Source organism: Strix uralensis, chromosome 4 (assembly GCF_047716275.1).
Source record: "Strix uralensis isolate ZFMK-TIS-50842 chromosome 4, bStrUra1, whole genome shotgun sequence".
Taxonomy (NCBI): domain Eukaryota; kingdom Metazoa; phylum Chordata; class Aves; order Strigiformes; family Strigidae; genus Strix; species Strix uralensis.
Window position 1 is genome coordinate 73,630,002 of NC_133975.1, and position 24,683 is coordinate 73,654,684.

General features: G+C 40.4%; 1 protein-coding gene across 3 annotated transcripts in view; it reads left to right on the forward strand.

The window, feature by feature from the left end:
* The first annotated feature begins 2,686 nt into the window (after positions 1–2,686).
* Positions 2,687–24,683, forward strand: part of HSPA4L (heat shock protein family A (Hsp70) member 4 like) — a 29,731-nt gene continuing 7,734 nt past the window's right edge. The window contains exons 1-17 of one of the 3 annotated variants that reach the window (XM_074867271.1): positions 2,688–3,015; positions 3,610–3,876; positions 5,953–6,192; positions 7,449–7,506; positions 8,919–9,059; positions 10,609–10,731; positions 12,211–12,310; positions 13,813–13,946; positions 14,869–15,113; positions 15,199–15,275; positions 16,476–16,627; positions 17,141–17,247; positions 17,654–17,787; positions 19,009–19,211; positions 21,796–21,897; positions 22,432–22,569; positions 23,388–23,513. In XM_074867271.1, coding sequence (XP_074723372.1) covers positions 9,033–9,059; positions 10,609–10,731; positions 12,211–12,310; positions 13,813–13,946; positions 14,869–15,113; positions 15,199–15,275; positions 16,476–16,627; positions 17,141–17,247; positions 17,654–17,787; positions 19,009–19,211; positions 21,796–21,897; positions 22,432–22,569; positions 23,388–23,513 — 1,668 coding nt within the window. In that variant the 5' untranslated portion in view covers positions 2,688–3,015; positions 3,610–3,876; positions 5,953–6,192; positions 7,449–7,506; positions 8,919–9,032. Of the gene's footprint in view, positions 3,016–3,609; positions 3,877–5,952; positions 6,193–7,448; positions 7,507–8,918; positions 9,060–10,608; positions 10,732–12,210; positions 12,311–13,812; positions 13,947–14,868; positions 15,114–15,198; positions 15,276–16,475; positions 16,628–17,140; positions 17,248–17,653; positions 17,788–19,008; positions 19,212–21,795; positions 21,898–22,431; positions 22,570–23,387; positions 23,514–24,683 lie in introns of all 3 variants that reach the window. The other 2 variants (XM_074867272.1, XM_074867270.1) reach the window with 2 other exon arrangements.

Genomic DNA, 24,683 nt, shown 5'->3' on the forward strand with positions numbered 1-24,683 from the left:
TTTCTGACTGTTTTCATTTTATTCAAGAAATTAATCCAAGAAAATACTTGCCTCTTGTTTAAAATTCTCAGTGTTTCCATTTTATTTGTACTAAATGTTACACATCTTTAATTTTAAATGATGGTCTGTACCTGAATATATTTTGGTAGCAGCAGTTTCCCTAGCCTGGCAGCAGAGCCCTTTGTAAGTATGTGTACTTACCAGCCTGCTACAGCTTCTACATGAACCACAGTAAAAAGCTGCTTCTAGCCTGTTTTCATGTGTGTTTTCATGGTATTTTAAAGCACAATCAAGACAGCAAAGGAGTTTACGCTGTTTTTCTTTTTTTAAATTGGCATTATGAAATACAGCAACTCACTTTTCTCTGTCCCATCCTTCAAACATGGAGTAGACTGTAGTCTGGCTGGCGGCATTTTAAGCCAAAACATAGTGCAAAAATGTAGAGACCCAAGCACTTAGTGACTTAGAACACTTAAATTTCCTCAAGAAATAATGTATTAAAATGGATGAGGATTCTTCTCAGTACTGAGGATAAATCTTACAGCATACATAAATGAGGAGACTCTTATTTTTATTTCTGAGGTAACAATTTACAATAGGGAAAGGAAAAAGAAGCCAAACCTTGTGGAGTACTGGTAACTTAGGGACCAAAGAAAGCATTTAGGAGGCCTTTATTTAAAAGTTTGGTTTCGAATTAAGGTTAGCAGTGTTCCCAACATTTCTCAACAACCATTAAGTTTCACACAAAACCCCTAGCTCCTTGAGTTAGTACAAGCATTTTTTTAGCTGCTAAAAAAATCAGATGTGATCCACAGGCCAAGAATCGGAGAGCCTCGGACAAGCCTAATTCCGAGATTGCTACAGTGACAGCAGATGATCAGGGGGGATATGCTCAGGCAAATTTGTGGCTAATCTGGCTTGACTGAATTTTGTTCATACTCGCAGACTGAAGCACGTAAACAAGACTTTTATGAAATACTTCAAGAGTTTGGCTTATCCTGCTTGCAATCTCATCTCCAACTCATAACAGTCCTCCTCTCAACAAAGCAATTAAGTAGTCCATTAGCACTTTCTTGTCACTCTCATGAATGTCTACACAGGTCCTACTTCCTGACTGCAGCTTGAAACCAGCTGGCTCAGTTGCCAGAAACAACCATAGACCTGTGTAGGGGCTGATTTATGCTGCTGAGGTGTGAGACATGCTGGCATTTCTGCAGTGATGGCTTGTCCCCCTGCTGCAAGGTTGCACAATTTATTCTGGGCCTGGCTTAGTAATGCTGTATAGCTACACGAGAGTATTTGCATATAATCTCTTGGCCCAAGGTTTCTTTTCAGTCAGGAGTTAGCCTCGGGTGGTGCCGCACAAGCGGGGATGCTGCAATACCTTGATTCACCGAGAACTGGTTTTGTAACAGGAACTGAAACAAGCAGAGCAGAAACCTGAGTTGGGATTTGTCTCTCTGACTACTGGAGGTGGGCCTGGACCCAGTTTGCCTTTCTGATCCTAATACTAGGAAGGAAAATGAGGTGGTTAATTGCTTGTACTAATAATAGTAGTTGTGTTACAAATAACTTATTTAACAGTGGCTTCTCTTGCTTCTGGAGGTTCTAGAGGGAAATAGCATCTGTCAGCTTCATTAGGAAACTTCTGGTTGTGAAGTAGACCAGTGAAACAATAACAAATGGGGAGATAATCAAAACTCTTGACAGGGATGCGGATCTAGTTTAGTGCTTATTTTTAGTCTCTCTGGTGGAACAAAACTCTGCAGCACAGTATCGCATGCTGTGTCAGGAAGATGTCATATTGCTGTGTGAAATTGAGATGTCATTTTTAGAAGCAAATGTATACTTACAGAGCTGTTCCAGCCTGTAGGTATGTTTTGTAGGTTTTCAGTCCTCCATACTTAAAAAGGACATCCATAAAAAAATGGGGTAACTGCAGTTCTCAGGTTTTAAGACCTCTTTTTTCTAGGAAGGAAAAATGACAAAGATGAGGGTGCTTCTGGGAATATGTAGGCACAAACTGGGGACAGGTCTTCTGTATGTGTTGGCAATGGGAGAGAAAAAGACAGGACTTGACCGTCCCAAGTCTCTGCCTGTGCCTGGCACCAAGCACACTCCCCACCTCCCTTCCAGCCACCAACGCCTGGCTTTCATTTTCGGTGCCCAAGGTGGCTGTCGCCCACGGGGCTAACCCCGTGCCTTGGCGCTCTGGGGGCTTTCCAGGTTTTTCCACCTCCCGCGGGGCCTTTGCCCGCTCTTCGCCTCAGCGGGCCCAGCATGCCGGGGTGAAGGGCGGCCGCCCCGCAGCCCTGACCCACCGCCGCCGAGGCCGCTGGTATCTATCGCCCTCATCGTCGCCGGGCAGTAATTGCACTAGATGATTATAATCACCTTAAATTAAGGTGTGTTGCAACCAACGTTTCTATCAAGGCGGTTAGGCGAGGGCAGGTGGTGGTTTAGCGCCGGGCCGGGCCGGGCCGGGCCCGGCCCCGGCCCCGCGGAGCGCGGCGCCGGCCCCCCCTCCCCCCACCGCGCTGAGGGGCGGCCGCTTGGGCCCTGCGGCTCCTTTAAGGGGGCGGGGGGCGTGTCCCGCCGCGGCTCTGACGTCGGGGCGCGCGGTGTCGCTCTAGATAACGCCCCCTCCCTCCCCTTCCAGATCTTTCTCGAACGCGCGTCGCCAGCAGCCGGCGCGGCCCGAGCCCTTCCGGAAAGTGCCGAGGCCGCAGCCGGCGCCTGGCGGGTTCCCCGCCGGCCGGCCCAGCGCGCCTGCGCAGAGCAGCGTCCCCGCCGGTTGGTGGCCGGTGCTCCGCAGTGGGGGAGAGGCGGGCGAGGAGCCGGGTCCCAGCAGCCCCACACGGTCGCCGCCGCTGTAGTCCCAGGCCGGCGGGAAGCTCCAGGCGCAGCCATGTCCGTGGTTGGCATTGACCTCGGCTTCCTCAACTGCTACATCGGCGTTGCGCGGAGCGGCGGTATCGAGACTATCGCCAACGAGTACAGCGACCGCTGCACCCCGTGAGTACCGGCGCTCCCGGGCCGCCCGGCGCCCCCACAGCTCCCCCCGACACTTAGCCGGCGAGCCCGGCCGCCCTTTCCCGCCCCCCTCTCCCCGGCGTACCGGGTACCCTGAGGCGGCCGGGCGGAGCCGCGCGTGTCCCCGCAGGGCCTTGTCTTCTCCGCGGCCCGTGGGCGCTCCTCCCGCCGCTCTGGCGCGCCGGCCCGGCGCCGGTGGCTCCTCCGGCTCCCCCGGCGGGAGGCGAGCGGGGCCGCGCTGGCCGGCGCCGAGAGCCGGGCAGCGGCCGAGGCCTGGCGCTCGCTCGGGAGCCGTGTGCGGCCGATCTTGCCGGGCGAGCGGCCCCTTTCCCGGCAACGCGGGAAACGTTTGAAGTAGGCGCAGAAATGGGGGTGCTGGCGCAGGAGGCGAGCCCAGGAACGCTTGGTCCCGTCCCTTCTCCCCCCCCCCCCCCCCCCCCCCCACCCGCTTTTGACTCTTCCGTGTCCTTGAAATACCGCGCTGTGCTGGATGTGCCACACGGCTCTTGGGGCACAATGTGTTTTTTTTAATTTTTTTTTTTTTTCCTATCCTTGTTACACTTTGGTTTCGTGTAGCAAAGATCTCCGCTAAGTGCGTGTGTTTCCCCAACTCTAAAACGGTTGCCTGGGCTTGAAGTGTTTTCATTAACAATTTTATGATGGAGCGAGTGGCGGTGAGACCGGGGAGGAGGAGGGCGTTGATTCACCGGGAAGTGGCGCGATGAGTTCCCTCTTCTTTAAGCCTGTTTCTACTTGCGCTGCATCTGTTGGCCGTGCAACACCCAGGTCTTGCAAGAAAGGGGGGGGCAGCGGGCAACGTCCGTGATGATGGGATACGCAAGAGTAGGTGGAGATTTTTCTCTTCTGTTTCTATGGGATACGTCTAGGATTTTTCGAGCTCCATCTGTGCATAATTTTCGAGGAGGATTCAGGAATTCGTATAATACTCATAAAAATCGGGGTCTGGGTGGTGCTTCCTTTTATAAAGGGAATTTGTAGCCAGCAGCAGAAAGCTGTTTCTGTGGTGTGAGGCCATAGTACCTTCAGCATTGCTGTCTTTTTGATCTCAGAAATGTAGGTTTTGTTTTCTAAAAAGTTTTTATAAAAGTATAAAAGTTGAGTGCTAAAATATATTCTGTCTGTATTAATGGGAATGCTCTTTAAAATTCTCTTTAATACCTATAAAAATATACTTGTCACATTAACTCTCAAGAAAGCATTACTCTTGTGCACCTTTTATGAGAACTGAGTTTCTGGGACCTGTCAAATTCTGTGCACAGAACCCCTGAAATTGCTGTCCAGAGCATCCTCGGGCAGCTGCCGTTTCCTTCCCCTTTCTGACGAAGAAGCACTTCCAAATCTTAGCTGTTCTTGGAGTGCGTCCTTTGCAGGTAGACTTCACGTAGGTTTCCCTGCATTTAATATTTTTTCGCATTAGCGTCTGGGTAACTGTACTTTCCCGACGTTTGCAAAGTGATTATGAAAGGGATTTAAAGCACAGTTAGCAAGATGGCATCTGGAATGCACAGATACTTAAAGGCTGTGGTTATTTCAGAGTTACTTTTCTCCTGGCTTTTTTCTTCTCTTCGAAATGTTATATAGGAGAACACGAGGAACTTCCTTCCTAATGCTGTTGTCTTGAGGCAAACCAGAAAAGTAAATAGAAATATAACAGGTTTATTGCTGTTATGGAAGTTTATCATAGTAACTAAACCTTACTTCAAGCAGGATTTGAGTGATGTAGGCAGATCTAACTCTTAAATTATCAAAACTTTTCTGCTTTTTACATGTGGCAATGCAGTAAATGAACTCTTTATTTATGTGTTCCTACAGAGGCACTTATGTTTTTGAGACACTTGAAGTTAGCTAATAGTTAACCATTGATTGGATGCGTCCCAAATACTTGGGACTTGCTCCCAGAAATACGAAGTGTTAATGTTTATGTCTGTGTAGTGTGGTACAAAAATACCTGAACTAGCTCTGGACAAGCTAGCACACTTTCAGGGGCAGAGTGCTGTTACTAAGCCATGTAAAGATACTGGGTTATGTCCTAAAGATAGGACAGTCCTGGCTGCGCTCTACAGGGCTAATTGCTCTTTCTGGGCAAGGCTAATTAGTGCAGCCGGCTTCCAGTTTTGGAGCTGGTTCAGGTGTCTGCAATACTGCTGTGAGCAGTGCAGCGTTAGTGTAAGCATACTTCAGTGCTACAGATAAAAGCAGTGTAGACTTATGGGAGATATGTATTATCACAATTTAATACAGCACTCAAGTCATAAATACAGTGTCCCAGTTTTTAAAACATTCAGGTGATCCTTTATTAGTATCGTTTGCCTAAAACCTACATCCTGTAGTCTAAGGTATGGGAGCGTTAGTGTTTGTAAAATCTATATCATCTTTGAAGCTTTAGCACAAGTGTTCTAGAAAGAAAGGAAAGAGATTCTGCCATTAAGCCATCCGTTTCAGAAGAACTTGTAGTTTTTAAGGCTTTTGGCCTTAGTGTTTCTTTGGATGTTAACTGACACTTGGTTTTTTCTGAACTGGGAACTCCAGCAAGTCTGTTGTATGCATTTCTAGCACCGTGGGCATGTTCAGCTGATGGCAGATGGCTCTTTGGGTGCTGTGCCTCACCACTGTGGTTTTGTTGAAAAATAGTTGATTGTTGATAGCTCATAATTTTTTAGTAACTTTTTTCAGACCATGTGTAATTAGTGTAATCACAGGCTAATTAAAATGATGCAGTAGCACCTTCTTCAAAACAGTGCATGGAGAGGATTGAAATGTCCTGGTGAAGAGAGTTGCTGCCTTTAGAAAAGTCTGTGTACTGCTCAGAAGCTCCCTTCAAAGCTGGCTGAGGGTAGTGGTGGGGGAGGCGGTTCAGTTGTCACACTTGCATCCTCACAGTGGATGTGTTTCCTAAAGGGCTGTCTTGGATACAACTGAAGTGTCTGGAGCCAAAGAGAGCATGTTCTATTCTTTGACATCTCTGCTTCCCAGCCAAGGGGGGGGGAGAAACCATCCATCTCCTTGAGCTGGAACTGAGCTACTGAAGCAAACCGCTGCAGGAACTCTGGTGGGCGAAGTAGCTGCTCACTTGATACTTCGTGCTCTGCATAGGGATATTTGCAAGTAATGCTGTCAGCAAATTCCTACACTGAAAAGGTGTGCTATAATAGCACTAGCGTGTTATTATCCATAAAATAAATGTCTTGTAAACCATTTGAACCTTTTCTAAATTGCTCTTTTATCTGACTTTTCTTAACTATTACAAAATATAATTGGGAATTGTAGCGTTAAGCAACATTAAAAATTATAAAGGCTGTTTGTGAAAGCTGAACATATTTGAAAACGTAGGGCAATGCATTGTCTGTTTGCAGCAGTTAAATCTGGAGAAGGTTTTGTGTGCTCGGTGTGGTGCTACAGCAGAAGAGGTAGCTAGATAATTATCGAATTACATACAGTGCCCTCGTAGTGATGACGGAGAGGAGGCAGAAAGCAATCTACTATAGTGACATTTACATGTTCATTAAACAATTAAATTTGAACCATATGAAATCCAGGTTGTATCTGTTACTTACCACTGAATGGTTTTAGCCAGATCAGGTCCCTTTTGGGGAAAGAGTTCTATTTCAAATCTGTAAAATGAAAGTATGGCAATAGTAACTTCCAAAAAAAAAAAGCTTCTAAAGACAACAGTGAGGTGGCCAGATGGTGGCTGGAGACCTGGGGCAGCCTTTGCTAGGGCCAGAGGCGAGGCTGAGAGGGGTGCTCTGTGGTAGCCTGAGAAGCAGCAAGCTGGCAGGGGCTGAGGAACCCTCCAGAGCTTCCCAGGCCTTGGTGGCTGGAGCTGTTGCCAGACACCTCCACTTCTGCCTGTTGGCATTGTGTACCTGGTAGTCCTCAGTCACGGGAAGTGCTCAACAGTGTGTAGAACTGGGCTGTTCAGCTACCTTGGGCTTAGATGGGGGGCTTTATTGTTGTTTTAGGATTATTGTTGCTAAGGGCTCTTAAAATGTGAATGTGGTACTATCAGACTTCAGGGTTGTTGAGTCAAGAAAACCTACCCAGTAAAGTTCAGGTCTTTAAACTAAATGTCCTAGGCTTCTTTGGTTATAAGTTGTCACACAAAAGTAACTATTAATTCCTTACCTTCATGGTAAGATCTGTAGAACATGTATGCTTTTAAAGAATTCCTTAAATTATGATGAAAACAATTGCGGTTGCTTGCAGTTTCTAAACTCATTTGCAAAGAACAAAATAATTAGTATTCGATTGCAAATTCTTGTGCTTCATGCAGTGAAGTGCCACATCCATGTTCTGCTACTTTAATTCTTATTGGTGTTTTAAAGTATCATGGAAATATTTTATGATGTTTTCTTTTAAAGCTGAATTTCTTTTTTTTTCCTGTTTTTACTTAGAGCATGTATATCTTTAGGATCCAAGACCCGGGCCATTGGGAACGCAGCAAAGAGCCAGGTAAATGGATCAAAAACTCTGGTATTACTTACCTCACTTGTCCCCTCTTGAACTGTGGGAAGAAAAGTAACTAAAATAGAAAAATATCACGTTTATTAAAGTAAATTTTCTACAGTAAATGTACCTTTCACAGTAATAGTTACTGCTTCAACGGTGTGTTTCCCTGTATTAAAATCGACACAGTATTTCTGCATTGCTTTGTCAAAGTAAAAAATTGGAAGAAACAGAAAACCTTGTTTCTTCCCCATTAAAAGATTTTTTTTTTTTTTCTTGCTTACTCCTGATGGGAAGAATAGAGTTCATAATTAAATTGCATTGGGGGTGGGGAAGAATACTGTACTTAGTTTTAGAAAGTTTAAACTCAGGTTGAGCAACATAGGTTTGGTACGGATACTGATTGTTGCTTATAATGTGAAACAAATGCACTGTCTCAATTTGGAACTCACTTGCAGCCTAGGAAAACCTTCCTTTGGAAAGCAAATACGTAAAAATTCATGATAGCCAGTGTGACTCTACAAATTCAAAATAGGTCTGGTCTCACCCTCTTTGTGTGCATCCATGCATCATGTTAGCGCACTGAGGTCTTCCTTCCCCTTTATGTAGAGTGTCGGTAACTGGCAATTTGCCTGGCGGGTATGAAGATAGTAGAGCCCACTGGTAGTACCATGAGCAGTCGCTATACGCAGAGGCTGTATCCCTCTCATTCTGAGAAAACTTACACTGAGTTCAACCCCAGACTTTGCTGGCAAGAAGGTGTCCTGTCAGTACTCTTCCCAGCTATGAAGTTTACTATTTAGACTAGTAAACTAGACTAGTTAATCTTGGAAAAGATTACTGTGGAGTAATTGCTTTTGATAGCTGAAATAATGTGTTTGATGGTATTTGTTCTGTTCCTTTCTCTACTTAAAAGTCTGTCCTTAAAGTGTTTAGGTTGAAACACTGATGAGTGAACAGGAGTGGGGAGGCTTTATATCCAGATGGGATCTGAATTAGAGGAGAACTTTAAAGGCAGTGAAATGTGTTAATTTGTTGAAGCTTCATTTAAGGTGAATGTAGGTAATAACTTCATTTGTTCCTGCAGACAGCCATTGCAACAATATGTAACGTCATTTCAAATATTGCATACTGTATCAGAAAGCTCTTCTAAAATAAAAAGTACAGTGATAATTGATGGCAACAAGCTAATGGATATTAAAGAGGGAAGTAAATTTGAACTTTTTTAATGGAGACCATAGATGAAAAAATAGATGCTTCTTTCTCTCCCCTCACCCTTTGCTTTCCAGCAAACTTGTGGGGCTTGACATGGGTCTTCAGTATGTGCATTAAGCCCAACATAACAAGAGTTCCTTTCTGGATGATATTCTATAGTCTGCATGCCATGGGTAATGAAGAATAAAATATCTTTTCCACAGATTGTCACAAATGTAAAAAATACATTGCATGGTTTCAAAAAACTGCATGGAAGAGCATTTGAAGATCCTTACATACAAGCTGAAAGGGCCAAACTTCCTTATGAACTTCAGAAGATGCCGAATGGCTCCGTAGGAGTAAAGGTGAGTTAGAGCTTTGCAGAGTATCTTTAGTGGTAGGGATGAGCACTTTGGACCTTTGTCACTTAACTTCCTACTTGAACTGACTCATACTTGCCTTAAGAAAGCTCTAAATATAGTCTTAGTCATTTTGAAAAGAAATGTCAGGTGATATCCAGTACAGTAACACCTTTTACCTTTCACAGACCCTGCCTTAGCATAGTTTTGCCATGTTTCACGTTTCTTCTTGTAATGCATTAATTTTTTCAAACGCTCAGGAAGATTTGCAGTACTCACTCTGTATTACATGCTCTTATCTTCTAGTAATAGTTGTGTAAAAAAAGGTATTGCATTGTCTCCCATGCAGGTATGCTATAAAATGTTACTAGCTCTCACACCAAAAAAGGTGAAGCTTGTTTCATTCACCTTCAATAAAATTGAATGTGTAATAAGCCTGCTGTTGCCAAGAGATGAAGAACATTTTATTCCCTGCAGTAACATCTGCTCAAGTACTGTACTTTGAGAGATGTCTGTTGAGGTTTCTCATCAATTGTATTGGCTTTCTATAGTTGCATTAGTAGCTTTTCACCTTACTTTACTAGACTTACTTTCAAATACATATAATTACAGTGTGTGATTATTATTCTTGTCTGAGTTTAGGTTTTACAGACATGCAGAGACCAAGTTTCAGGAAAACAAGATAATGCTCTGAAGATGTAATCCGAGCAAGTTATTTTTAATTTGCTTCCAAACTAAATGGCTGGAAAGTGCTCTTCTCAAAGTTCAGGCTTTCTGGCTTCAGTCTCTGAATGTGTCTGTCTTAGCATTTTAATTTGGATCAGGAGTGCACTTCTGAAGCAAATCTCCCAATCATCCTCACTAGTGCACTTTGAGCTGCTTTCTGGCAGGGCTTTATACCACACAAAGTGAGTTTCTTTTGTTCTGTATACCTGCTCATATCATACTAATTCCCAGTGCAAATATAGTTGCTGCTCATCTTTCTGGGTTTCCCTGCACAGGAGTGTTTGGGATTGCTAGAGAGGTGGCAGCCTGTCAGGAGTTCAGGACATAAAACCTTACGTGAAGGCTGAAGATTCTGATGTGTTTCCTGAGCAGAGCAGGGCTGTTAAGAGTTGCCTCATTTGCCCCTTCCCTGCCTCCCTGTGCTTGAGTGACCTTTGCAGGAAGCAAATGTTCCTTGGGTTTGCTCCAAAACTCTTTATATTTAGCTCATATTAGAACAAATGTGCTTCTATGTGTATTACGCATTTTCCTTTTATTTTGGGGTTTTTATTTTAAAAAATTCCGACAAAAATACTGTAGCATTGTGAATAGCCCCTCGAGGTAACTCAGGTGTTAAAGTTTCCCACAAAACAATTTCCAGCTAAACTGAACTGTGATGACTTGTTGTAGGTAGCACAAATCATAGCATCAGTTGATACGGAGAGTTATTTGTGTCCGGTCTGGTGTTAAACTTGGGTCTCAGTGCTCAAAAATTACAAAAAAATACCGATTCGTACATCTTAGAGATAAGTTGAGATGATTATTACAGTACCACAATTCTCTGTTTCAGGTGAGATACCTAGATGAAGAGAGACAGTTTGCAATTGAACAGATTACAGGAATGTTACTGGCCAAACTTAAAGAGACTTCAGAAAGTGCTTTGAAGAAACCAGTGGCAGACTGCGTGATTTCAGTAAGTTGTAATAAATTTATTGCAATTTTTTTTATAGATCACTTCATGCAAGCCAGTACCATTTCTGCTGTGGTGCAATGGTAAAGAGATAAAAGTAGTGGATAGAAATTGCATTCCGCCAGAAATGGGCCTTTATTACAGGTTTTTCCAAATTTTTTAATCATGCTTTTGTAATCATGTGTGAGAAGATAGAAAATTTGTTAAATCGTGTGTTTGCAGAAAGAACATGCTTCTTAAGCTGATCCAGACTGGCTAACTCCCAAGTGCTACACACAGTAATGATTCCTGTAGTTCCTGTTATAAATGGGGACTGTCCTGTGTGTAAGCATCTCTTCCTCCATTCTGAAGAACCTGTCCAAATTCATGTTGAATTTCTTCATTGTTACATGGTTGAACACTGCTGGTTTGTAGTGTAGCAGAGAGCTGCCTGAATTTCATGGCTGTGAGGGTCATACTGGCAATTTGAGAGCCCAAACTACCTGCATTTGTTTGAAAAAGTCTTTTTATTTGGCTGGTTTACTTGTGTTGGGGTTTTTAGGTAGTGTCCTCGCCCATGGCAGGGGTGTAGGGGGAGGAGCTTGAAGATGAGGTTTTGTTGTTGATATGAAGTCCTAAACGTCTGCTTTTCACATTGTCTTTGTTTACTGCTTCAATTCTGCTCTTGCTCTGGTGAGAAGTCTGGGCGTGAAGTATTGCAGTTATCACCCCTCTCAGACAGAGGCACAGAGACTGGAAAGCTGTATACCTGAGCTGTTAGAAATCTGCTTTGATCTTTTTCCTTGCTTCCTCATGGTATACAAAGTCACTTAGAGAGAATACCTCCCACGCAAACAAGGATCCTTGGCAATACACCCCAATGGTAGCTAACGATATACACTATGAATGTAGATCTAGGTCTTAAGCTTGACTGAAGTTGAAGATGTGCCAGCTGATTGCAGCCAGTTTCTAAATGGGCTCCGATTGTGCTTTGGCTATTTTTGGTGGAACTGAATACTGTAGCACACTGTGAGCTGGCACTGATAACTGTAAAATGGATACAGCTTCAGTTGTAACACAAAGTTTAGTTTAGCACTAAGTTTAGTTCCAGCGCCACTGTAGTGCTTCTGCAGTAGCTTATTCGGGGGCTGTGTATGAATATTTATTGTGTTGCCTTTGTGCTGCACAAATGTTTTCAGAAACTGGTAATGATTTTAAGATCAAAGAATCATCAGAAGAATCTGAGAAAGCACCTTCAGATTTTTTGGTGCTTAAATCAAGCAGCGCTGGATGTCACTTTTTGTCCTATTTTGAAATTTTAATTAAAGTATGCACTAAAATTAATTACCTAGCTGTTTTATTCAGACTACCTTACTAATCTGAGGTTAGCTTATAACGGTTTCTTGTGGTATTGAAATTTATAGGGTTACTTAATGGATAAGCCTGACTTCTTTAAATTAAAAAGTCCGTATTTCATAATATATAATTATTTTTTGGAAACAGGTACCCAGTTTTTTCACTGATGCTGAGAGGAGGTCTGTAATGGCGGCTGCACAGATTGCAGGATTAAATTGTCTGAAGCTGATGAATGAAACTACAGCAGGTAAAGGGCAGCAGCTTGCTTTTTTTTTTCCATTCAGACTATTGAATCTGTGAGGGTGATGACGTACTCCTGTTACACAATTAGGAGCTTGGAGAAAAACTATCCATACCAGTACTGCCCAATCCAGCTTGGGAACTGAAAACACAGCAACTATGCTGGTGGGGTGGTGTTTGGCACTTAAGAGACATGATGAGAGTTTGGACTTGCTAAGTTGAATACAGTGCCACTTGAAAATAGCTACACTGCTTCTGAAATAAAGCTGGGATCTGTGCTTAACCTCTCTGCTGCAGTGGGGTGTGCTGGGGTGTGCCCCTGACCCGAATTCTCAATTGTGGTATTAAATAATAGCATGCTGCAGTGTTATCAGAGGTACCCTGCATCTGTCTGAAAGATTACAGTAAATACATTACTTAACATAGGTGTGTAGTGGGGTCTTCTAATTTTCTTTCCAGCTTACTGGTAGATGGGTGTTCTGGAGTAAAAAGAAATCTCACGGAAGTATTAAAGAAATCCTTTTTTTATCACAAGCTAATACTTTGAAATTAAATACACTGAAAAGAAATTTTAAAATGTGTAATCCAAAGATTTTTCACTTTTAACTACTTAATATGTTTCCTTTAAAAGCTGCTTCTACACAAACTGCATTTACTGCCCTGCTCTGGTTTTGGCAAATTCTAGGGTAGGGTATAGAAGTATGTTACACTTCATGGGAGATAAAGTTGGAGCTTTTTAAACCAGTAATATTCTTTTTCCTTGATTTAAATTCTCTTTGCTTTTGGAAAGTCTCAACCAACTTTCCAAATGAGTGCTGGTATTGAAATTTCAGATGTGTATAAACTAGTCTTCTAAAACATTTTTTTTTATCTCTTGAGCATGCTTGAATTTTGCAAAGCTGAGCTAAAAAATACTGAAAGTACGGCATTTCAAAGGAGAGGTGTAAGCGTGAGATTAATTGTGTAATTTCACAAATTACGTTAATTTGGCTACAAGCAGAACTGAAATACAAGGGAATGCTTCCTCCCTTGTCAGTGAAAAATGTGTTTTCAACATGTTAACTTCCTTTGTGATAGGCTGTTTGCTTGATGAACAGTAATTCTGAAGCAAAAATAACCAATCTCATAAATCTTGGATCTACAAATTTAAATTTATGATGGTGCATATGCTACTGACTTTAAGTTAGTGCTTTGAAGGTGCACACCATGCAGTTGTTGTTGGAAAGAGATGGTAGGTTATACAGAATACTTAAATGTTAACTATGTGAATGAACATGAGATACATTAGTAAAACTATAAATCAGACAGTAAGAAATGAAAATAAAGAATGTGGCAGCTCGTAATGGTCTAAAACTTGTGACCTTTTTGACAGTTATATTCAATTTGAGCAGAGTAATGGAGGTGTTTAGAAAGAGTAAACATAAGTAGTGTCTTTTGGTAGCACTTTTAATGCGTGCTTTACAGTTGTGTACAGCTTTCCCTTAACTTGTGTGGGTTGGTGTTTTTCAGTTGCACTAGCCTATGGAATATACAAGCAAGATCTGCCAGCCTTGGAAGAGAAGCCAAGAAATGTGGTCTTTGTAGATATGGGGCATTCTGCGTACCAAGTTTCAATCTGTGCTTTTAACAAGGGAAAACTGAAGGTAATCTTTTCAGTCATGAAGTGAAATCCTATATTCCTGAAGTATTTAATTGAACAATACTTCAAAACACTGTTCTGTAGAAAGATCTAATTTTTTAAAACTAAATAAATGTCTATACCAAATATTTTTGAAATGCTGAATACAAAAACTTTGTTATTTTTTTGGCTATTCAGCAAATCAATCTTTATAAAACGCAGAAATGAAGTACCCCAAAAGTGTGTTTTGAAAAGTGCTTGCCAATTAAGCATACTGCGCGGTTTTTGTGCCATGTTGTATCATGGAAATATTTGCATATTCTCATAGTCTCATAAGCATTGTAGCTGTGCAACGGACATGTCAAACTCTTGAACTCCATGAATTGCTCTGATGATTTTTTTTCTTCTGCCATCCATGATGGTTCAAAATCTAAATTCAAGAGGATGTGAAGTAAAACTGAACAGTCTCACTTCCTGGTTTGGAGATTTTTGTTTGTGAGCTACTGATGGCTGAATGTTTTTGTAAGCTTGTCTTTGGTAGAAAAATGTAGTCATCTGAAGTCATATGGACAATGATAGCAAGTTTTTCTGTTTTGACTAAATGACACAGAACGAGTAATGACAAAATCACTATCCTAGTCTACCTTTTTTTGAGTGAACTAGTAAATAGAGTAGGGGCTGCAGCATGGTAGAAAACAGCATGGTGGATGTGATAGTATTTTATTTGAGGAGGGCAGAAACTAAGTAATTCAGGAGTGATCTTTTTAAGTTGTCCTATCTGGCAACTGCATAGAAGATAGTGAGAAAACCACAAAGAGTTTTCCCATATCAAACCTGTTTTTAAAGGTGTTAACTTCTACAACTAGTATCTATATGAAAGCTCTCCCTGTATCTAAACAAACATTGTCTAACTAACTTTTAATCTCTGTTCTTTCACTTCTGCGCAGGTCTTGGCTACTACCTTTGACCCTTTTGTAGGCGGTAGGAATTTTGATGAGGCTTTGGTAGACTACTTCTCTGAAGAATTTAGGACAAAATACAAACTGAATGTAAAAGAGAATCCCCGAGCGCTGCTACGATTGTATCAGGAATGTGAAAAACTAAAGAAGCTTATGAGTGCAAATGCTTCTGACCTTCCACTCAATATTGAGTGCTTCATGAATGACCTTGATGTCTCCAGCAAGATGAATAGGTACTGTGCATTATTTTCACTGCAGTGCAGTGAAGTGTGGTCTCTAAGCTGTCTTGTAATGTGAAACACTTTCCCTGTTCTGCAGAGCTCAGTTTGAGCAGTTATGTGCTGCCCTTCTGTCCCGAGTGGAACCTCCTCTAAGAGCAGCCATGGATCAAGCTAGTAAGTAGGAGTGTCAGTTTAGGTAGTACTTCTGCTTCAAGAAAGTAACTAGTAATCGTTATCCTAGATCTCTTTAATGATTATCTTTTTAATATATTTTTGTATTTATTAGAATTGCAAAGCTAAGTACTGAAAAGTTAAATGTAAGTTCCATTCATATGCTTGTCATGTATGCATGATCCCATTCCTGCCTCATTTAGTGCACATATCACTGCAACCTTGGTTTATTGACCCTCATTCACCCTGTGTAATGGAAGAGGTTGGCGCTCTGAAAGATCGTTTTATTTCAAAACACAAACAACCAAACCAAAACCATGATGGGAAAAGCTATTACTCTTTACTGCAACTGTCTGGCCAGCCTGTTCCATATGTGATACATACATGTCCTCACTGACCTGAGAATTTGGCAGCATATTCTTGAAATAAATTACCTGAAGCATGTGCAAATAACAATTTTTTTTTCTTTTTTTTTTTTTGCCTAATGTAGCGTAAAGGAGAGAATTAGACTTTCACAGAAAAAGGTTTTACCCCTAATTCCAGCATCTGCAACTAAAAGAAAGAGAAGAATTTTGCTTATCTGATGACTTGGCTAGATAGCTAATAGGGGAAGCAAGACCCTCTGAATAACTGCTGAGCAGAGCTGTTCAAGGACTGACAGTTGTTTGAGATCACTTTATAGATGTATCCTGAATTCAGAAGTAAATAGTTACCCTGCAAGCACAGTCCAATATTTATTACATATTCTTAGTTAAGGGGGTTGCTTTTCTTTATCAGCAACCAAAATTAAACCAGACGTAAAATGAGGTATATTTGATTTTCATTTTGTTGTTCTTGTTTGGGAGGGGTGAGGTATTGTCAGTAGTGCCAGGCTGCCAAAGAAAACCTGATTTCACACCCCTGAGTTTATGCCCATCAGAAAAGGGTGCATTGTAATGCATTTTAAAGAACAGCTGTCCTCATTGATGCTTGGCTTCTGCATTTTCCAGGTTTATGTAACTAGAAAACTTTGTAGCCTGCAGGAGGGACAAAGAGTTTGAATAGGACACATCATGACAAATCTGGTTTTAAAGGTCTTGTTGGCTGTTGAATATATTCAGTGCTTGTCACAGCATCTAGATACTAAGAGAACATTTTTGGTTGTCCAAAGACAGCTTTTTGATAGCTTGATGATAACTTAAGGCCATGCACTCTCTTTTCTAGAACTTCAGCGTGAAGATATCTACAGTATAGAAATAGTAGGTGGGGCTACTAGAATTCCAGCAGTAAAGGAGCAGATCTCTAACTTTTTCTGTAAAGAGATAAGTACCACGCTAAATGCTGATGAAGCTGTTGCAAGAGGCTGTGCCTTGCAGGTATAGTTATTAAACTTCTGTATTGCTTCTTTAACATCATGGACTAATGAAATACAACTAACTAAACAAAAGATACTATAGCTGAAACAAGATGCAGAGTCTTACTTGTTCTTTCAACAGTTGGTGACAGTGACTATGTCAGAAATTGTTACAATTGTTAATTTGCTGCTGTGTCACGTTAGAAGGATAATCTAGTTCGAGACCTGTTAAATTTGATGACCCAAATTGCACTGATCCACTTCTGTGTAGTCATTTGGAAGTTTTGCTGGGTAGCTTTACTGACAACCACTGGGCTTTGAAGTAGTATCTGTTACTATTACTTTAATTTAGTTGTCTTTCAGTTCAGTTAACTTCCTACTAAGCATAGGAAGTTTCTGTTAAAAGTCCTGTGATAAGCAGGACCTCCATGTGACCTACGTGAATTGTAGCCTTATTGCACTTAGGTATTAACTATTGTACTTGCCATTTATTTGACTACATGGATATAATACAATTTTGATCTTTGTTTTCTAGTGTGCAATTCTTTCCCCCGCTTTTAAAGTGCGTGAATTTTCCATCACAGATGTTGTTCCTTATTCTGTAACGTTAAGATGGAAATCATCTTACGAAGAAGGAACAGGGTAAGTTGTACAGTGGCTGCTAAAAAGTCTGTGTTTGTGTATATAAAGAAAAATTTTGAGCTGTGGGAAAGACCAGGCCTCAGACTTGTCAGACACTCGAGTAGGGTTAATTTTCTTTTTTTGCATTACACCCCTTGATTTCTCACTACTGCTTAATAGTTGGAAGTATATTTAATTAAAAAATGTTGGTGTGAACTTGCTTAATTTAAGAAGCGTAACACAGAATGCATAGTCCAGATTTCAGACCTACAGGCCCTCAACCTGCAACTCTTGTCATGAACTGACTTAAACTAAATTATTTAGCTGCTTGGTTAGCATGGCTGCTGATCATTAACATACCTTGATTTTGATTATCAATTATGTTATGGTCAGTGGTTTAACCTTACTTAATATTTTACTGCTTTAGGGAATGTGAAGTTTTCAGTAAGAACCATGCTGCTCCTTTCTCAAAAGTAATTACTTTTCACAAGAAAGAGCCTTTTGACCTGGAAGCTTACTATACCCATCCGCATGAAGTGCCTTATCCTGATTCCAGAATAGGTAAGGACATGTGAATAAAAACTGCATAGCCAACTCATGTTGATAATGGGAAAAGGGGTTCTCCTTTTTTTTTTTTTAAGGTATCTTATTTCCATATTTCCTGGGTTACAGAAAAGTCTAGGTTGTTTAAAAAGGCTCAGCGCAGTCTTTTTCGTTTAGATGCAGTTATCAAACAGTATCCATATCTTTTTGCAGTTCCTAAAAAAATTTAGTTTCTTCATTCTGTCTTAGCCGTTTCTGAATGCTTTTAAAAAAAGTAGGTACAAGAAGTTGAGTGCTCTATTGTCTGGTTCTTTCAACCTCTGTAAAATGGATAAGGATCTTACGTGCCCACCAGCCTGGATTTTTCAAAGAAATTGGATCAAAGGAGCTCTTGGCACTAGATAGTTATCTGTCATGTCTCTTCCTGTTAATCTGAGAACATACAAGACAGGCATTTCCTGAACTTAAGCATCTATAGTGGAGTCTGAAGTACTAGATGATATGAATAAGTTTCCTGGTAGCTAATACTACCTTACTTGCAGTTATAAGTAGACTCCTCAGGGTCTTTAATTCACAACTTTATGTACTTATTTACATATCTGATATAAACTTGGTGCTACCTATTCAGCTGTCTATGTTCTTTCCTGAAGAAAACTGATTTCTTGCATTCTCCTTTGCATGCGCACAGTTTGCATCCTTTACACTCAGATTTCCAGCAAGTTGCAAAATAAAATACCAACCTCGCTGCTTCCAGAAGCCTTGATAAGCACTGTTCATTCTCCGCAATGTGTGGTGCGTTCATATTACCAAATTCAAATAGAATCTGTTATCTCTGTTTAACGCTTTGTTTTTCAGTGCAAAGTTTTGAGTTACGTGGATGAAAGAAACCATTCAAGATGAATGAAGAGTAATTTCTCTAGTGTGATAGTTAGAGAAGGCAACAGAGAAGCAGAATACCTAACAGTGTTATCTTGACTTTTTTATGAAATACAGATCAAGGAGGAACATCTTATTAATTATCAGTTAACTGGTAATAGTGGGGGAACAGGTTTTAGTTTATCTAGCTGTGGCTTACATTGTAGAATTGACAACTAAGTAAGAAGTTTCCACATAGTTTATTTAAGTTACGTGAAGTTGCTATTTAAATCAACACCTTTCCAGGAATGTATTTAATTTCTTTTTTTTCCTCTTTCACTATTCGTTGGAAGAACAATTAAAAACCTTTTTTGTTTTTTCAAGGGCGTTTTACTATTCAAAACGTTGGTCCCCAACATGATGGCGACAATTCCAAAGTGAAGGTTAAAGTGCGTGTCAATATTCATGGCCTTTTCAGCGTGGCTAATGCTTCTATAATAGAGAAGCAGAACATAGAGGGAGATCACAATGACACACCTATGGACACTGAATCATCAAGTAAGAACCAAGGCAGAGATGATGAGCTGGTATGTATACTTGTAAATATCTACACTCCTTGTAATTCTGACAGAGCCAATAATTAAGATTAAATCATAGTGTATAGCTTTTCACAATTAGTGCTTCTCCACCCTTAGATTATTTCTTCAGTTATGTAACACATTTCTTCTTGTTTATTATTAAAGCAATGGTGACATGTGGCACTAAGAAAGCAAAACAGAATGTGAAAACAGATTCTAAAGAAAAAAGTAATTTTTTCATTGTTCTTTACCATCTATCTGCTGGTTTTAGGATTATCTAGTGTTGCTGTCAAATGGCAGGATATTTAAAGAGATCTGTTGACAAACTAATTCTAAAAGGTTTTTCCTCAAGTACTACATTTTCATTGAGTAAAAAATATATGGTATTTCTTTTGTGTATGGAAAGCTTGTTCTTTACAAACATTCTTTCAGCAAGGGCACTTCTTTATGTACTTCAGTACTGGTAGTTCTTACAAACTGGCTTACAAGCCCATAGGGGAAAATTACTGGAAATAAATGTGCAACAGCTTTGTCATTAATACTGAAAAATGAACAAAATGACCTTCCTGTCGTTCTAGTGCAAGGAGGATCAACTTCCTTGATAGTGCACTGCATACTGAAAGTAGATCACCAAGAGAAGTGAGGGGCAGCTCTTACATTTGACACTAGAGTTGAGGGCTGGCTGCCAGGGAGTAGCACACCAGCGGTGGCATTGGCAGCCTTTCTTTTTCGCTTGTGCCCTTCTACAGCTTGGGATTTTGGTTACGTCACAGCTCACAGGGGAGAGAGATGATAGCACAGAGAAAAAGAGGATAAAGCAGTGGGCAAGCTGCCGCCTTTCTGAGCTTGCAAAGTGCACAGCAGAGTGACTGGTCTCACGGGCTGTCAGATTGTACTGAGAGGGGGTTCCTTAGGGAGTAAGGTTGGACCGAAAGCAAACACTCTGCGCTTCATTTCAAAGAAGGGGTGAAGGCATTTCCTGTCATAGTCTTTCAAAATTTGTTCTTACCAGCTTTTCCCACTTTGGCTGAATATACTACAGGAATTAGAGCAAGTGGTTACACAATTAGCATTATGTAATTTATAAAAGCAACTCCTTAAATATTATACTGCTTTCCAGGAATTTGAGCATATTTGAAATGCCAAACATGACACATTTCCTTGTGGACAAGTGCTCTGCATCTGATGTTTGTATACAAGTGAAAAACAGTTGCAAGTGACCTAGCTGGCATTTAGTGTAATGGGCGTACTGCATGTGGAGTACGAAGATGAGTACTCTGTGTTCCGTACAAGAGTAACCACTTCCATCCTCAGGCTTTCAATCTGGTACTTCTATTCATCTAACACAGCTTCTGTTTTACAATGGCGCTTGTCAGCAATTACCTTTCATTATTGAGGATGATACCCTCGACTCTGAGGAGGACGTCTGTGGTGTATATATGTACTGTTTTCATCCTCTAGCTTTTCTGTGTAGGCAAAACTGTTCCTTCCAGTTGTTGCCTTTTCTGTGTGAACAGTAAGAACAGTAAATGAGGATTTTACTTTTTTTTACCTACTCTGAAGTGACAAAACTTAAATTTGGTAAAAGTAGCCTTCTTGTTTTCAACTTTTATCATTAAAAACATGCTGAGTAAATTAACATAGCTTAACTGCAACATACACACCTGTGCTAGAGTGTGAAATCCTTCAGTAATTTTTCTTGTATTTCACAGAACTAACAGTAAGTTATTTTATATGCATATGTAGTTTGTGAATCCAGGAATCTTAATTCCTTGTAATGGAAGTAATCTTAGATCTTTCAGACCTCAGCTACAGCTCGTTACCTGTGGATGTTCTGGATGACCAGGTATTGGAGTCATCCTGAAAACTTTAGACTTATCCATTACTATATTATTAAAAGTTTTTTGCAATGCCGACAGAGAATTGTATTACTTAAACTAAGTCAAGTGATCAGCACTAGTAACAAGTGAAGTCTTTAAGATTCTTAAGTTTGGAATAAGGCATAGATGAACTACAGATAAACTTAAGTGAAACGATCTTAATTTCGGGTCGCAGTGAGGGAAGACAGTTGGTCATGTGCTCCAAGAGGCAACTGCAGAAACTAATTTTTATGGTCCTGTGAGACAGATGCAGGTAACAGTTACGGTGACTAAATTACTTCTGCTTTGGATTACAAACTTTAAAGTTTAGGTGAAAAATGGTATGAGGTCAAAGTTCTGGCTGTTCCATAGAGAACCTATTGTATTGCCTGTGTTGGTGGTGTGTTTCTAGAACATTCTTTGCATACATTTCATATATATTTATTTCTAATATAAAATGAAGGGAATATTCACAAGGCTTAATATAATTCTATAGTGGGGACAGATGGCAACATCATAATTATTCCAAGGGGGACAGGCAGAATAGAATTTTCATTAATTTGAGAAAGATATTAATACAAGTACTATATCAAAATGTCTGTTTAAACATGGTGAATCAGAAATTCTTAAGATTGATTCCTAAGTCCATATATTGTCTGTGATCTACTGTAATTGACATTAGTCTTAAGTCATACAGCAAACCTTTGCATTCAGTTATGTAACTCTTTTTCTAGGATAAAATGCAGGTTGATCAAGATGAAGGTATTCAGAAAAGTCAAGCTGAACAACAGAACCAAGCAGATGAGGAAACTGAAAATGCAGGAACTGAAACAAAAGTTTGTATTCAGTATTGATAAGGAAATGTAATGTTGCTTCCCTTAGCCTTTTTTTTGCACAGTATTCTCAGAGTCATTAATCTTAATAGTTGCAAAACACAGGACTGTATCTAGAGGAGCACAGCTATATTGAAACAATTACGTTAGGAATCCTACCTTAGCGCTTTGGTTTTCAACATAGTATATGAATAAGACTTGGAAGTAAGCTTCTGTTACTTAACATAGTTTTATAGAGAAGATGGAATCTAGGGGAACTTAGAAAACATTATGAAGTAGAATATGCAATGCCTTTAGCTTTTGAACAAGCTTGCTCAGCAGCTCTTTGCATTATGTTTAAAGAAATGAAATTCTACCAGTTTGCTTCAAAACTAAGGTAGTGGTGTTTCTGAATAGCAGAGGAATAGTTAGGTGCTTCATTTACATATGATTAATTTTGTAGCTGTCCTACTAGTTTTATTTGTCTCTCTTTTTGAGCCTAAATTTAGTAACATTTCTATTCTTGAAAGTTTCTTAATAGCATAAATCTTTTTATAGGCTGCTTCTGGAGACAAGCAAGATCATCCAGCCCAGCCGAAGGCTAAAGCAAAAGTTAAGAGTATTGACCTACCTATACAGGCAAGCCTCTATAGACAACTGGGACAAGATCTTATCAATTGCTATATAGAAAATGAGGTAAGCAGCATAAACAGATGACCACTCATTGTCACTGTAAATAATTATGCAGAAAGTATCTGCAACCATAAACTTATTATCTAATTCAGAATTCTTTGGGGGTTTGTCCTTAATTGTAAGGGGGTTTGTTTTGGTTGGGTTTTTTGGTGAAAATTCATTTCGCTAGACTTACTACCCAGCTGTCTGACCTATTAGCCTGTTAATACCTGAAGTATCAATTCCATTTCTAGGCAGGAAATGCCAGTAAAGGCTGCACAGTAAGTTACAGGAATGCCAGTTGTTATTGACTGACCTGATACTGGTGTGTTGGTGCTTTACAGAAGCTGTGCCCTTAGTTATATCACATTTTTGCCCTTCAAGTCCTACATCATCAGGAAGGTGTTACGACATGTAGAAAACTTGCCTTTGAGAGGATCCTTTCTAGGTATCATGTCTGTGAAGATCCCAGCAGCATAAGCTCTTTTCTGAAAGATGGTCAGTCTGAAGTAATTTTTGTAGGGCAGAATGATTCCTATGACTTCCAAACCAGAGTCAAGACTTGTCTTTACTTCTAGTTGTGTCTGTTGTGGTCAGATCATGGTTGATACCTGATCCATTTACGTTGAAACACTTGCCAAACAGCTTCCAAATATGAATTCATTTTTATCCTGTTCCAGCTCTGCCTGCAGTGAAGATGTCTTACACAGGTGAAAATTGTAATCAGTAATTGTGAATTAGCAGGCTTCTGCAAAGTTCTTTGGTACAGTTTCAAGAGAGCAATCATTAAGCTTGACACTTCTATATGCTCTTAGTTTTAAATAAGCTTTTCTCCACCCTAGGGGAAGATGATGATGCAAGACAAGCTTGAGAAAGAAAGAAATGATGCTAAGAATGCTGTTGAAGAATATGTGTACGACTTCAGAGACAAACTCTGTGGAGTCTTTGAGAAATTCATCACTGAAGAAGTAAGACTCGCCTATGTGTTTCAACTGTTGGAAAAAATTCCTTTCATTTTTAAATTTTGAGTGTGGGTTATGTGGAGGCCACAGGGGTCTCTTGGACTGGTTTCTGGATTCACTTCACAGAAGTGAAGTCAAACTACACTTACCCCAGGCATTTGACATGCAAGCTTGCAGAGTTTTGTATCGAGAAGTTTCTCAGTGGCAAGGAAAAATTCTGGATGCAGGCAGAAAACAAAAATCCTATGGTGGGGGTAGGAAAGTAGGATAGATCACTGTGAACTCCTAAATGGTGTGAGTGGATAGGAATGAAAATGAGCAGAAATGGAGTGTCTGTGTTAGCTCTGTTTTATTGTCTAATTTCATTAATTTAGAAACATGATTGTTTCTCCACTTGAAAATATTTTGACCTCAGCATGCTGTTGGAATCCAAGTAACAGGTGATGAAGAAAGCTGTACAATGGGCTTTTGCAAAAGCAGTATTGAAAGAACACTTGGCCTGTAATCGTTTCTCTGTAACAGCTATCTAAATAGAAGTGGCTGGTACACAAGCAACCAGTTGTTGAAAGAACAAACGTCCAGGAGCAGTTTTAAGGTCTGCTCTCTGGATTACCTGGTCATCAACCCAGCCACACAGTACAGATGCCCCTCCAGTATAAACTCAAGGGTGTGAGGCTGCCTTTCCCATACCAGTGTCAAACCAATCTCTTACATACGTTATAGGGATAGATAAGATATTTATTTCTAAATAGTTAAGTATAAAATCTTTGTTTCTAGCCAGTAGAGTCCAATTGAAAACAATTTTTAACTTGAACTGTATATATAGTTGTCCAAACTTGTGTGTTCTTCCATCTTGCTATCTGAGAACCTGAGAAGCAGAACTTCCCATGTGAAGATAATAAGCAAGAATGTTAAGAGATGCATTTGCTTTCTTACAAAATGAATCCTGAAGCTATGTAACTCCCATAAACTTCACCTGTGAATCAGATTCATAGGGCTGTCCTGCCTCTTACCATTCTGTAAAATCATGGCTTTGAAGTCTGTTAATTACTGTTTACCTTCACTATCACTTTGAATATTTTAAACTGATGAAACAGACTTTCTTTTCTGAGTAGGGAGCTTTCTCTGTGTGCTCGGGGAAGAAGTCTCGCTTGTCGTGTTCCCCTCTGAACTAGA